This window comes from Heliconius melpomene, chromosome 14, assembly GCF_056956725.1.
Source record: "Heliconius melpomene rosina isolate 202511_hmr_F chromosome 14, ASM5695672v1, whole genome shotgun sequence".
Classification (NCBI taxonomy): domain Eukaryota; kingdom Metazoa; phylum Arthropoda; class Insecta; order Lepidoptera; family Nymphalidae; genus Heliconius; species Heliconius melpomene.
In genome coordinates this window covers 4,431,352-4,445,721 of record NC_140402.1, presented here as the reverse complement: position 1 = coordinate 4,445,721, position 14,370 = coordinate 4,431,352, and the positions used below count along the sequence as shown (strand labels likewise).

Below are 14,370 nucleotides of genomic sequence, written 5' to 3'. Positions count from 1 at the left end.
TTTTTGTTATGACTACAAAATTGAAAAGTAAAAATCTCTATAATTTTTTTTACCTACAAATGCAATTTGTGATCCTATTCCTATTAAAAAAATAATTTACAGATTTTTAAAGGCATACCTATATTCGTATATTCATATATAGCCATATTATATAACCTATATAAGTCTTTCATCTATTGAATGAGTTGAATCACCTTAAAATTGTTTTAGAAGAACTTTTGGAAGGAAGGTGAACAAAAAAAGCTAAGCTTCGGTATTCGGTATTCGCCTTAAAAACCTGTCTTGTCTCAAATTATGTTTTTCAAATAAATTATATTAATGAATATTTTTGTATAATAATCGATTAATTTTGTTTTTTAAAAAAAGGTACTGGAAGTAATTTTTTTATTATTCATGTTCATTTACACCTGGACTTCATTTATTTTAAATCTCACCACAAATAGCAAATAGAGCAGTGTGAAATGAACCTAAAAAAATAAACAATTATACTTTGAGGCCAGTGGTAGTTAGTCGTTCACACTCGAAGAAATTAAATAATAATAAAATAAATTTCAATTCTTCGCCCTGGTGTCGAGGCTAAGCCTCACATTGAATTCCGCCACTCAACACGCGGAACGGAGTGCCTTAACACTAGGTTCTCTCTGCCTCACCTGGTGTGCGCGAGATACAGCGTGAAGCTAAAAAAACCATTTACGAATATGGTTAACAAAAATCTACAATATAACTACAGGGTGAGTCATATTGAACTTTCCGATTTCAATAAGGTGTTCTCTTTTAAATTTCGTTTCGTTTTAAAACAAAGCGACATGCAGTAAAAATTATTTTATTGTTTGAAAGCACATAACATGCAGTTTTAATTTAGTTGGTTTTAAAAATGATATCCTGTAAATGTCTACCTCCATTGACCACACACTGCTGAAGCCTTTCCCGGAAGTTGTCCATTACTCGTCGAGTCATATTCAGCGGAATAGCATTGATTTCTTCCGTGATTGCAGCCTTCAGTTCATCGATGGTTCGGGGACGATGCGTGTACACCTTTTCCTTCAGGTAACCCCAGAGAAAGAAATCGCAGGGGGTTAAATCAGGTGATCTCGGCGGCCACCCAACGTCACCTCGCAAAGAAATGAGATGACCGGAACACATTTGTCGCAGGATTTCCATTGAACGCCTGGATGTATGGGCTGTAGCACCATCTTGTTGGAACCAGATGTTATCGTTGTCATGATTCTGCGTTAATTCCTCCAATTTCGGTTTCAGAAAAGTTTCAAGCATGTCGCAATACCGAGCAGAGGTAACTGTGACGACTTGACCATCTTCTTCAAAAAAATAGGGACCCCACACACCAAACTCTGCAATAGCGCACCACACTGTCACTCGAGGGCTGTGAAGTGGTCGTTCGTGTAGGTTTCGTGGGTTATTCTCAGCCCAGTATCGAAAATTCTGTTTCTTGACAGTTCCGGCGAGGTGAAAATGTGCCTCATCACTGAAGATCAAAACAGCAGTGCGGGGGATCTGCTGAATGTCGCGGCATAAATTTGTTCGTGTGTCTAAGTCTCTAACTGTTAATTCTTGCACTACCTGAATCTTGTATGGGTGAAATTTAAGGTCTCTATGCAGTATTCTGCGGACACTACTGAAAGATAATCCTAGTGAAGCGGCATGTTTCCGAACAGAACGCCGAGGGGATTGTTGAATTGAAGCCCGCACTCTATCCACGTTTTCCGCTGACGTTGACGTCCTAATTCGGCCTTGTGGTCTTGTTTTTAATGCTGATGATGTTGCTCTAAAATTTGATACCCAATTTCTGATTGTTGGTCCAGTGGGAATGGGATCACGCACGATGTTGTCCCGACCAAGCCATTGCTCACACTAAAACTGCATGTCATGGCGCGTCTAATGACACCATCCCCACCCTTCTACTCCTTCCCTTCTTCGTGCAACGTCCTTCCAAAACCGGAAAGTTCAATATGACTCACCCTGTATCTGACGATTCTATTCGTCCTTGTATTTATTTACTAGAGGCCCGACCGCGGCTTCGCCTGCTTGAACTACATGATTATTCATTTAATAAACTGAATTGAGTGACAGTCACATGTATTGATTGTCAATGAATAATTTAATTCACTCATTCAGAAACAGCCTTAAATATTAAATTATTAATTTGGACAGGGATTTATAATAGTTATTAGTAAAATAACTGTAATGATTGCATATTACAAAAAATACCCAATATCGAAATCGAATCCAAAATAATTAATCGAATATCGAATCGAAAATAATTGAGAACCTGATTTTCTTGTTTGTGGTCCAAGGGATCAAATTTCAAATTGGTACATCCACGACCCAGATAATTGCTCTTTTACCTATTTAATGAAAAAAAAAAAAAAACTAAAAATATCACGATATCGAGAATGATTCATGAATATTTCTGCTTATTTATTCATAATACCTTTGACACTCCACTAAAATATTTCTAGCTATTGTTTATATTTATTACAAAGAATTACTAACTTTAACAGAAATAGTATAATATACTATATAGGTATTATATATGTGGGAATGATGGAAGAACAACAATCACAATTAATAATATTTTTCTTTATTTAATTTATCCCAAAGGATGTCTCGGTATACTCCTCCTCTCCTCGACAGCTTGTTTTTTATTCTAATTTTCTCTTTTTAAATTCTGACATATATATCATTTTATCTTTTTATAATTTAATAATACCACCATAATATACACCTCTAAAAAAACCAATAAAACCTCTAAACTATCCCACATATATGGAACATATAATTTTACATAGGTAAATTTCCACACTGGTTAATATATTGTATAAACAAAATCTTTCGCGAAAACGACGTAAGTAAGTATTGCCTCATGACAATATTATAATATTCTCAGAACAGTGATTGGAATTGTACCGAATAAAAACAATCCTCTTATAAACTTGTTATAAATGCATTATAATAAGTTATTATTTATTTAACATGAATTATATAAGATATTTTGTTATATATAAGAAAATAATGGAGGCCAGTAGTGGCGTAGGGGCACAAAGTCACTGTAAACACGAGTGGTTGTAAGTTCGATTCAGTTAAAGGTTATATGTAAAATAATAAAAAGGCTTAAAAAATGGGCAAGCGTGAATCGGGCTTCGTACAAAAATTGGAGCTTTTCCTTAAATTCAAACTTAGCTTAGCCAGAGCCCTTTCATCTGATACCTCTAGCAGCTTTAATACCAAATTTTGCCTTTTCAAGACTATTATTTTTTAAGATTTAACCACAAATGTTTAGTTTTTTCCTGAGCAAGTACTACCTGTAGATGCTAGGTGCCAAATTTTACAATTTTAGGTCAATTGATTGATTGATTTCCTTTATAGTGTCGAAATACGCCTTATTAGTGATATAAACAGGAATCATGGTTCCGTAGATCTGAGCATATGGTTAGAATTTCAACTTGATATCTCAAAGCGTTCCAATAGTCGGACGGACAACTAAGTATAAGGTTTCCTTTTTTCCTTAAAAGGTACGGAACCCCAAAAAGATAAGTAATTTTATGATGACAGCTTATGTGTATTATATATATTTAAAAAAAAGAATAATCTAACACATACCATACATTTATGGTTAAAAGCCTGGATTAAATAAAACAATAATTTTGTTTTGTTTTAGAAATTACCCTTATCAGGTTGCTAATTTACTAAAACAATTTTATACATTTAAAATTGACTTCTATGTAGAAGGCTTTACAGGCTAGTTTTTAGATAAAACATATAATTTACATTGTAGCCCTCGCCTTACTTACTCGTGTTTAAATTTTTTCTATATAACTGTGTTAAAATAATGCATCTCGAGGCATACTTAGTACAAGAGGTCAAATCCTTGGCATTTCGTTACGTATTTGCTATGTCACATGGAACGTCATAGGGAAAAATATATAATGTTTACTAAGATATGCATTTTTTACTTGTCCCTTACGATCTAGTATAAAAGGCTTATAGCCTAAGATGACTATCAGTACTAAACTAGGAATCTGTGCTTCCACATCTAGGCAGGTAATTATTACTGTGCAACATAACAAGCTTATTGTTTTTTTTATATTTTAATGGCGATTTTAAATTAAACGGAAATTCTGAGAGCGGAACTTTTAAATTTTTTTTTGCGTATTCACTGTATATTTTAATTTTTTCGGAGGGAATTTAATGATATATTATTATTGTTATATTTACTAATTCTGAGACATTACACTCATTTAAAAAAAGAATAAAAATCTAAATTTTCTATAATAAAACATAAACCCATATCATCAATAGAGTGCTGACATCATATAATTATAAGATTAAAATTAAAAGAATTAATATTTATTGATTATTAACAAATTATAAACAAGGATTATAAAATAAAAAAAATAAAATTTTAATTAATAATATAATAACATTAAAATAAAATTATAAATATTAACAAATTAATTAATATTAAAATTTAAAATCAATTAATATTAAGTAAAAAATAACTTATATTTCTTAACCAATATCCAATAATAATATCAGAGGAAAGTTTCTATTTACATGTAATTTTCCTTTTAAATCTCTAAATTTAAATCTACACCAAAACAGTATGGATGGAGCGTGGAAATTTAAAAAGCTCATCACCTATTTTTTAAATTCAAATAAAAAAAACTTGTATTGATTTTTTTCTATAAAAAACAATTAAATATTATTTATTTAACTACCATGTTTCTAACTTGAGAAATACTAATAATTTCTAGTTATCTACAAAAAAACATGAAGACCGTATTGTGCCTCTTTGCCCTCGTCGCGTTGGCCTGCGCCCTCCCCAGCTCCACATACACTGACAAGTATGACAATATCGACTTGGACGAGATCCTAAGCAACAAACGTCTGTTGACCCCTTACGTGAAGTGCATGCTGGATGAGGGCAAATGCTCTCCTGAAGGAAAGGAACTCAAATGTAAGTATTTTTGTATTTATAATCTATCAACATACGTTTTGTCAAGTTATATTACCGTATATATAAACCGCTTTCAAGTCTGAGATTGATCTTGAGATGCTGTTTTCGATAAATTACGTCTCTAGGACAGAAAAGGACAGACTTGAGAGGGATTCATTAATACGTCGTACATTTTGAATAAAGGTAATGCTATCAATTTTCTGTGATTACTAGATATAATAATAAAAACTATTGTAAATTTATGATTAATAAACTTTATATCGATTCTACGCTTAGTAATGTTCAATATGCATAGAATTATCTTTTTTTAATATTCAATTGATGTAATTCCTTCATTTACAGCAATAGCTTTACGTTATATCCAGCATATACATGTTGATATGTCAGGGTACGCAGAGGGTATTTTTAATAAGGGGTTAAGGGAATTTTAACGTTAAGAGACTCCGTTCCCGTTAAGACACTTCCATTCCTCACTTTCCGCCGAATTCTGGAGGTATTGCGTGATGAGTGAACTCATCACTCACACGCTCGTTACCAGGACGAAAAATAAAAATATTAAATATTAAATTTTCTCGTGTGGGAATCGAACCTACAACCTGTCGCGCTTACAGTCGCACGTTTCTGCCGATGTGCCTCGACTGGCCTCAAAAAGAGTTGCAATAAATAACAAGTAATGTAAAATATACTTATAATTTTATTAATAATCTTGAACAGTCGGTTAGTCTTAGCTTAGATATCATATAATTAATATTGGAAACCTTCACCTCTTTAAGTTAGATGTAATAGGATAATGTTATAATACTGCATATGCCAATGCCAATACCATATAACACCTTACCTACTATTATATATAATAAAATATTTTGCTCTTGAAAAAAATATTGCGAAATTGCGAGCATTAGGGGAGGCCTATGTCCAGCTGTGGACTTTAAAAGGCTGATGGATGGATGGATTAATAATAATGTAATCCTTCCTAAAAAAATTAAGACTTTCTTTCTTACTAAAAAAGCTTTTGTATGACATAAAGAAATTAGAATCCACGAAAAGAGTTCTCACATGTGTAATGCAGTTCCACGTGGAAAAGCAATTATTCTTTTATATTTACTCGTATATAATATTAGCAGTTTTCAAAGTATAATATCATTTTTTTTTTCTAAATTACCGTCAACTACTGTAATTGTCTTCGCCACGAATCTACTTGTGAAGTTAACGTAATTACGAAAAAGGGGAAACCACTCAATTGGGTTTTACGTTGTTAATCCTTTCTATTGAATGTATACAGAGCAATTTTTCCATGGTTTTTCCATATTTAAAGACTTTTTTTAAATCACAAAATATCACACATATATAAATAACAAATTATTTTAGAAAACTAATAGTAAATTACCGCTACCCAAAGATATAATCAAAATATCACCTAACTAATGGAGAGTCATTAACAACATATACTTATCAATTTTTTTATGAATTTCAGCCCACGTCAGGGAAGCTCTCGAAAACGAATGCGCAAAATGTACTGAAAACCAAAAAGCCGGCAGCAGGAAGGTAATCGGCCACCTCATCAACAACGAGCAGGAGTACTGGTCCAAGCTCACCGCCAAATACGACCCTGACCAGAAATACGCTAAGAAGTACGAGAAGGAGTTGAAAACCGTTTCCGCCTAATTTGTGTTAAAATGAAATGTGATTTTAAATATAAAGGTGCCTATTTGTTTTGGAATAATAAAATTTTAGTTTAAATTGGTTTATATTTTGTTTTTTTTTTTTAACCGACTTCTGTAAGAAAAGGAGGTTATCAATTCGACTGTTTTTTTTTTTTTTTTTTTTTTTTTTTTTTTTTTTTTTATGTTTGTTACCTCATAACTTTTAACCGACTTCAAAATTATATTCTATTTTCACTTTTTAGTTCGTTGTTAGAAGTCGGTTTTTCTTTTTGTTAAAAATTAATTTATTGCTTATCTAATATTTAATTTTGTGGAATATAAATATGTTCAATATTATTTATTTAGTTATTATAATTTGTCACTTTAATAATCGTATTTAATAGTTTAAAAAAATTAATAAAATTTGTATGTAGTAAGAAGCGACGCTTGTTTATACCATACCATGTATAGAAGAATATAAACTGGACTTGTCGTATATCGATTATGTCTGCCTGGCCAATTTAAGATTTCAAGGTTCTTACATAATTAATATAATAAAAAACCTTCTTAGGACGTCTTGGCGCAGGCACATGGGTGTGACTGTAACGCGACGGTTGTAGGTTCGATCCCCACTCGAGGGAATGAATGATTATTTATTAATATTTTCTTTTCTTCGCTCTGGCAACAAGACAAAAAGCGCGGCGTTGAATTCCGCCAATCAATAAGCAATGTCACAAAAAATTCGGTGGAAAGTGGAGAACGGAGTGTCCTAACACTAATTACCTCTGCCTACTCTGCTGAACGCGGGATTCAACGTGAAGCTGATAAAAAAAGACTTTTTAAGAGTATGCTTAAAAGTGAAGGAAATCAAAGAAGGCAATGAAGTATAAATACGAACATATGTCAGCCTCATTGCACTTTTATTTGTATTGTATTACGTACAAGGAAATTTAAAACTTGTTTTTTTACAATGAAGGAATAAGGAACCATAGTTAAGTATATAAAAAGAACTGATTTAATTAAGTATAAATCATTGTGCATATATTAGTGAAAGTAGGCAGTTCAATTAATAAATAATAATATAATAATTAAAACATCAATATGCAAAGGTGAGTTAATTTCTACGAGAATATTTTAAAAAGTTTTAAGTATAATAAATAAAGTGTTTAATAGTGTTTGTGTGCGTGAAAAAAAAAGTTCATATATATAAAGTTACTGCCACCATATTGCCATTTATGCATATAAGCCAAGGGATCCATATCAATTTAAAAATTGTTAAACCTAACAAACTTAAGTTTGCGGGTTTGCTCTCATTTTGTTTTAAATGAACTACAAATATAAGTTTTATTTTTCAAGAAATACCTTGTCAGTTCTCACTTCGTACCAAATTTCGTTACTGTTAGTCCTTGGGAAGTATTCTATAGATTTTGATAATGCGGTGAAATTAATGAAAAATACAGTAAAAAAGATACATAAAATTGAAGCTTTATTTTTTCTCTATAAATATATATGTAATTGATAGATTTCAATTATCTATCCAGTTTTTGTTAATGAGAAAACAACAAAAAACAAATTTTTAAAATAATTTCTCATTATTTAATAGTCGACATAGAAGTTAACTAATAAGTTAAACCTAAGAAGTTAACCTAAATCTATTATTACGTTTTCTATAATAACATATTTCACCATACATTTAGAGCTACGAAATTTATTAAGCTATATACAATTTTAAACAATAAAAAAATCTATATATTAATTTTCAATTTTTATTATAGCTTGAAGATTATTTTTGCGCTATTAGTATGTGCTATCACTGTAAATGCTAAACCCGCGGAGCACTACACTGACAAATACGATGGCATTGAAATAAAGGAAATTATAAACAACCGTCGATTACTACTTCCTTATCTGAAGTGCTTACTTGACCAGGGCAAGTGTTCCCCGGAAGGAAAGGAACTAAAATGTAAGTTCATTCAATAACATTTTAAATGTTGAGACTTATACATAACTAGCGGCCCGCCCGCGGCTTCGCCTGCGTGAACTACGTTATTATTAATTTCTGTCTCCATGAGTACCTACGTCCCATAAATGACGTCCATACAAAATTTGAGACTCCAAGCATTTGTAGTAACGAAGTTTCATACAAACTTTCAACCCCAAAAACAACCCCTTAGAAGTCGAATATTGCAAATTCCCGTCTTAGCGAGCACCTACGTCCTATAAATAACTCCTATGCAAAATTTGAGATTCCTAGCATATGTAGTTTCTGAGATTTCGCGATGAGTGAGTGACCTTTCGATTTTATATATATAGATTATACAAAGGCCAGTACAGTGTGATTGTATTGTAAAAGCGACTGGTAGTGGGTTCGATCCCCACAGGAAATTAAATATTTCATATTTTCATTTATTCGCTCTGGTGTCGCGGCAATGCTCGGCGTTAAGTTCCGCCACTCTACACGCAATGCCTCCAGATTTCGGCAAACTTTTTTATAATTGTCAATAAGAGCGTACTGTTTTCCCAGCATATTAAAAAGAAGTCAAAGCCTAATGTACCATAGAAAACATATTTTAATTGTTTTACTTTCAACGATGTAATATTAAATTTTTATATAGAAACATTTTATTTTATATCTTCCTGTTATAACGTCAAAATATGTATTCGTATTAGGCAATACTACCAGAATTCGGCGGAGTGTCCTAACACTAGGCTCACACACACACAGCGCGAAAGTGGAATTATTACTTTTTGTAAATTACCTTCACCAATTTTTTTTATTTCAGCTCACATCCAAGAAGCTCTGGAAACCTATTGTGCAAAATGCACAGAAGCACAACGTAAGGGTACTCGTCAAGTTATCGCACATTTAATAAACAACGAAGGTGACTATTGGAACGAGCTGACTGCGAAGTATGATCCTAAGAAGCAATACGTCAAGAAATATGAAAATGAACTGAAAACTGTCAAATCTTAATTGTTATTAATTTTAATTATATTTAATGTTAAAAATTAAATTAAGTTTATATTTTATAGTATGTACTTCATTGTATATAAAAATAGATAAATAAATTTATTTTATTTTATTACCCTTTTTTATTCAAATTTACTTTATTTGAACCGAATAAATGTAATGAACATAGCAACGTAGGCAGAGGGAACCTGGGAACCTAGTGTTAAGACACTTTGTTGCCAAAAAGTCACTTCCGTTCCCCACTTTCCGCCAAATCTGAAAGCATTGCGTTATGAACAGCGGAACTTAACGCCGCGATTCTTTAACAAAGCTTAGTAGAAATTAATCATATCGAGATATATTAATTTTACATTAAACAACTTTAACTAAGAAATATGAAACCATCCAATAAATTTTATTTCGTTCACAAATTGTGGTTTTACATAATAAATAGAAGTAAATTAGTCATCACGGGCCAGAAAAGCTTCATATACTTCCTTAAATTCGCTGTTCGGGTCATATTTCTTCTTCATCTCTTCCCAGTATTCCTTTTCATTGGTGCGAACGTGAGAGACGACAACTCGAGCCTTCTTCCTTTGAGCCGCTGTACACTTTTCGCACCCGGTTTCCATTGCATCTTTTATGTATGCTGCAATAAAATTAAAATTGTTATGTCTTGTTGAATTTGGTCGCGGGTTCGATCCCCATTTGAAAAAATTAAATATTTAATATTTTCATTTCTTTTCTGTTACGGCGGAAAGTGGAGAGCGGAGTGTCTTAATGCTAGGCTCTCTCTGCCTATCCTGCTACGTGCGGGAAATAGCGTGAAGCTAAAAGAAAAATATAAAAAAAAATCTATAGTCTGGTTACGGAGAAGCCGTCGTCGCTCAGTGGTACAGTGTGTGACTATAAATGCTACGATAGTGGGTTTTATTGCCTTTGAGGGTATGGATTATGATCATTTCCTCTTTAAGTTCTGCTATTACTATTTATAGTCTCTAAAGAGTGAGGCAAACCTTTTATCTAGAATCTAGATGGTAATACGTGCCTAATAATATAATTATGTATCCACATTTAGAAAGATATATAATAATATTTTTTTATTTGTGAATTATTTAATTTTTTTTTGTGCTATATTGTTTTCAATAACCAATAAATCAATAAATAATTCTAATTTTGTAATTCCCGCTTTCAATTTATTATATCTATTCTATAATATAAATAGAATACAGAATAAAATTTTATTTGTATATGGGCTTGTATTGTAATAATATCATTAAACAGTAGTTTAATTCGTTCCTAAAAAGACTAAGTTTATAGTTAACCAACTAATAATAACCTCTTAGGGGGATTTTCCCCATTGTATCTCTAGAAATTATTTTTCCTATATTATATTTAAGCAATTTCCACATTAAGACAGACAAACCCAACTGCTGATATTCCATTACATAAATATATCTAAAATAAACAACTCGAAAACTTACCTTTAACTTCCTTTCCTTCAGGCGTACACCGTCCCTGGTCCAAGAAGCACTTTAGATAAGAAACCATCAATCTCTTATTATGAATGACTTCGTCTATATCGAAATCATCATATTTATCTGAATACTTTTCAGCCAAAGCTATACTGAAGACGAGAAAACCTAAGAGCAATACACACTTCATTTTAAATCCTGATATGGCCAAGTCTTGCCAGGAGTGTCTTGGCTATGAATATGAAGGCGACTTAAATCTTTATCCTATTAAATACTCATTGAATTAATAATTTCTGTTCTAATTGCACAACAATCGTATTATTCTATTGTATTCTATATATTCTATACACCTTTAATTGCTAATTGTATCCTTTGAAGCAAAAAAGAAATAAAATCAATATATTTGATATTATCAGAATTATTATTGATATTATTAAAATTTTTTTTTGTTTGTATACGCTAATCTCCGGAACTAATGGACGTTTTGAATGTTGCAGAGCACCAGAAAGGTTCTTTTAAGATTTTTTTGTGTATGTAGACTGTAAGAGAAAAAAACAAAGAATCGACGCTTAACTAAAAATAATTCAGTTAAATAAAAAAAAATATCTAAAATTCTCTGATAAATAGAGATGTGAAACTGTATTAGAAAGAATATTCGAAGTAAACAAGTGTTTCGTAAACAAATTCTTAATTTTTATAAGAAAAAAACTATCTCCATAGCGGTTTATCTAATAATTTATTATTATTTTCTTCCTAAATTTATCTTTTGTACTTCTAACTACTTGTACTTCTACCTACTTCTACCTACTTGTAGGCAGGGGGAACCTAGTGTTAAGACACTCCACTTTAATCTAATCTACTACCATAATTAAAACACTAGCTATTTTAAGCAATTTATTTAGCGATCGAACACTCGTAACACATGTAGGTTTTTAAATAACTAGATTAATATTAAAAATAAAAAGATTAACTTAAAATATATATATATTTTCATTAGTTAACCTACAGCTAAAGGTCCTTGAAACAGTGAGAACCAGTAGCACAGTAATTAACACACCCATTGTCCAGTTGATCAAGTGTCATTACGTACAGACGTACCTGCATTCATTTGTTCTATGAGTCATAGCTTAGAAGGGCTGAGTTGGTTAGATGAATATTTATTGTTAAATCTGATTTGATTAGTTAAATAAGTTTTTTTTTAGTTTAAGTTTAGGAGGCAAAGGGAACCTATTTTCCGTTGAATTCGCCGCCGCGCTTTACGTCGACACCAGGGCGAAGAAATGTAACTATTAAATATAACATTTCCTCGAGTTGGAATCGAACCTACGACCTGTCATGCTTATAGTCACGTTTGTGTCCCTTCGCAACGATTGGCCTTGTTAACATCGTAAGGTGTAATAAGTCCTCTTTAAGAAATTGTATTATTAAAAGTAATATTATAATTAATGAAAGAGAAGTAGCATTTCGTTTTTTCTCTATGGCAGGACAGACTGAAATAAAAGAATCTAGTCAAGATTCTATATTTCATTTTTCAATTAGAGGCATTATATGTTGAGTGATGGAACCCAGCGACGTGCCTTGTCATCTTACCAGCGCAATGAAAAGAAAATATATAATTATTTCTCCCAAGTGAGCATCGAACCTACAGCCCTCGCGTTTACAGTTAAGCGCTGTGTCGCTGCGTCTCTATGACCACACTTTTAATCTTTCTTTAATTTGTACATTATTGAAAGATATTTTTTAAATATCTCTTTTAACACCTATTATTTACGTTCTTGCAATAAAAATGCGTAATAAATGTTATTATGAATTCTAAACATGTTATCCTATCCTATCCTATATCTTATAAAACAAAGTCGCTTTTCGTGTCTGTCTGAACTTTCTAACTCTTCTTCTTCTAAACCACCCAACGGATTTTTATGCGGTTTTCACCATTAGGTCGAGTATTTCTCAGGGAAGGTTTATATATTGTTTATTTATTGTACATTCTTATGTAAATTAACATAAATACGATAAATGTGTCTAAAGTCCTACCCATTGAGACACTTTCGCGCATGCGCTGTTTTAATGGTAAGTACTACATGAAAATAATGTACTGGAGTATTGTTCCTCTTAATAAGATCTACAAAAAAGTCCGCGAGAGCATATTTTTATCTTTTAAGGATAACGCGTAATGATCATAGTTCTGTCTAAAAATAGTAATTTCAATATATTTTTTATTGTGAGGGATATTTTTCCATAATGGTATTAATCCTTATCCTTTAAAATACTTTATTAATTTTCTACGTTAAACGAAGATAAAATTTTAATACTATTTCGAAATTGCGAATAGTTTTAGAGAAAAACGCATTTAATTGTTGACACATCACGCCGTTGACTCATCAACTGTGCCGACTCAAGTTTTACTTATCCCTTACTCTCAGCATACAAATAAGTATATTAGTTACGTTGGCCATTTAATGTAGATCAAAACTGTCTTTTACTGTTTTTTCATTTTAATAAGTACTTTAGAAGTTGTTACAATATCAAAAAATCCTTGCTGCGAAACGCGCCCCGCGACGTTTTGCTTATACAAGCGCGTCATGAGCAGTCATCGGTGGTTCCGAGGTAGAATGCTCGCCTGCCACGCGGGCGGCCGGGGTTCGATACCCGGCCAATGCATTCTATTTAATTTTCCTCACAGGCAGCCACGTAGTGCTTGCTTTTCATCAAGGACAGAATACCCTCTTCAGCATTAACCACAAGCTCGAAAAAAAAACCCGCCCGCTATAGAGGCATAGCAACGAAGACTTAGATGCGTTTGCACGTATTGGATAATTGGAGTTGAATGTATTATTTCAGCGCGATATATTTGGTTTCATATTTTTTGTAGTAGTTATTAGTAGAAAGGCTTTTGTTTATAATTTCTTCCGTTTCAAAATAGTCATTTAACTATCTAAAAATAGTCATTTAAATATATTTTAATAAGTACTTGAAAAGATTAGTAGCACAGATTTAAAATTACGGTACCTACTAAAAAATCCTTGCCGAGTGAAACAATTGAAAAATCCTTATTGGAACTACAAAAATGCGGGTTGCATTAGAGTTTAATTAATTTTCACATTATCTTAAGTGCTTTGCAAACATACATTATATGAATAATCCAGTAGTAAAAGCGGGCGAAGCCGCAAGGGGGTCGCTAGTTTAAATATAATTGTATTAAATGAGACCTCATTTACTTCATTTAGCTCATTTTTATTAAAAATATAACAAACAACCGTATACAATTAGGTCATACTAGAGTGATTTTGTAATGAACTTTTGAATGATATAGCCTTTTTTGTAGGA

At 32.0% G+C, this 14,370-nt stretch overlaps 3 protein-coding genes across 4 annotated transcripts; 2 read left to right on the top strand and 1 right to left on the bottom strand.

Moving 5' to 3' along the window:
* The first annotated feature begins 3,946 nt into the window (after nt 1-3,946).
* On the top strand, nt 3,947-6,723 carry LOC146532052 (allergen Tha p 1-like). 2 transcript variants are annotated; one of them, XM_085197001.1, is made up of 3 exons: nt 3,947-4,059; nt 4,773-4,975; nt 6,450-6,723. In XM_085197001.1, the coding sequence occupies exons 2-3, from the start codon at nt 4,789-4,791 to the stop codon at nt 6,638-6,640; spliced, it is 378 nt and encodes a 125-aa protein (XP_085053127.1). In that variant the 5' UTR covers nt 3,947-4,059; nt 4,773-4,788; the 3' UTR covers nt 6,641-6,723. The 2 variants fall into 2 exon arrangements, with proteins under 2 accessions (XP_085053127.1, XP_085053126.1); XM_085197000.1 differs by having other exon boundaries at nt 3,970-4,055.
* A 767-nt stretch (nt 6,724-7,490) lies between these two features.
* On the top strand, nt 7,491-9,701 carry LOC146532051 (allergen Tha p 1-like). Its single transcript, XM_085197009.1, has 3 exons — nt 7,491-7,727; nt 8,394-8,581; nt 9,402-9,701. Exons 1-3 carry the CDS (start codon nt 7,720-7,722, stop codon nt 9,590-9,592), a joined length of 387 nt encoding a protein of 128 aa, XP_085053135.1. The 5' UTR covers nt 7,491-7,719; the 3' UTR covers nt 9,593-9,701.
* A 261-nt stretch (nt 9,702-9,962) lies between these two features.
* On the bottom strand, nt 9,963-11,276 carry LOC146532050 (allergen Tha p 1-like). The gene is made up of 2 exons (XM_085197011.1): nt 11,053-11,276; nt 9,963-10,217 (listed from the first exon to the last, which is right to left on the bottom strand). Exons 1-2 carry the CDS (start codon nt 11,231-11,233, stop codon nt 10,030-10,032), a joined length of 369 nt encoding a protein of 122 aa, XP_085053137.1. The 5' UTR covers nt 11,234-11,276; the 3' UTR covers nt 9,963-10,029.
* Between the last annotated feature and the right edge of the window lie 3,094 nt (nt 11,277-14,370).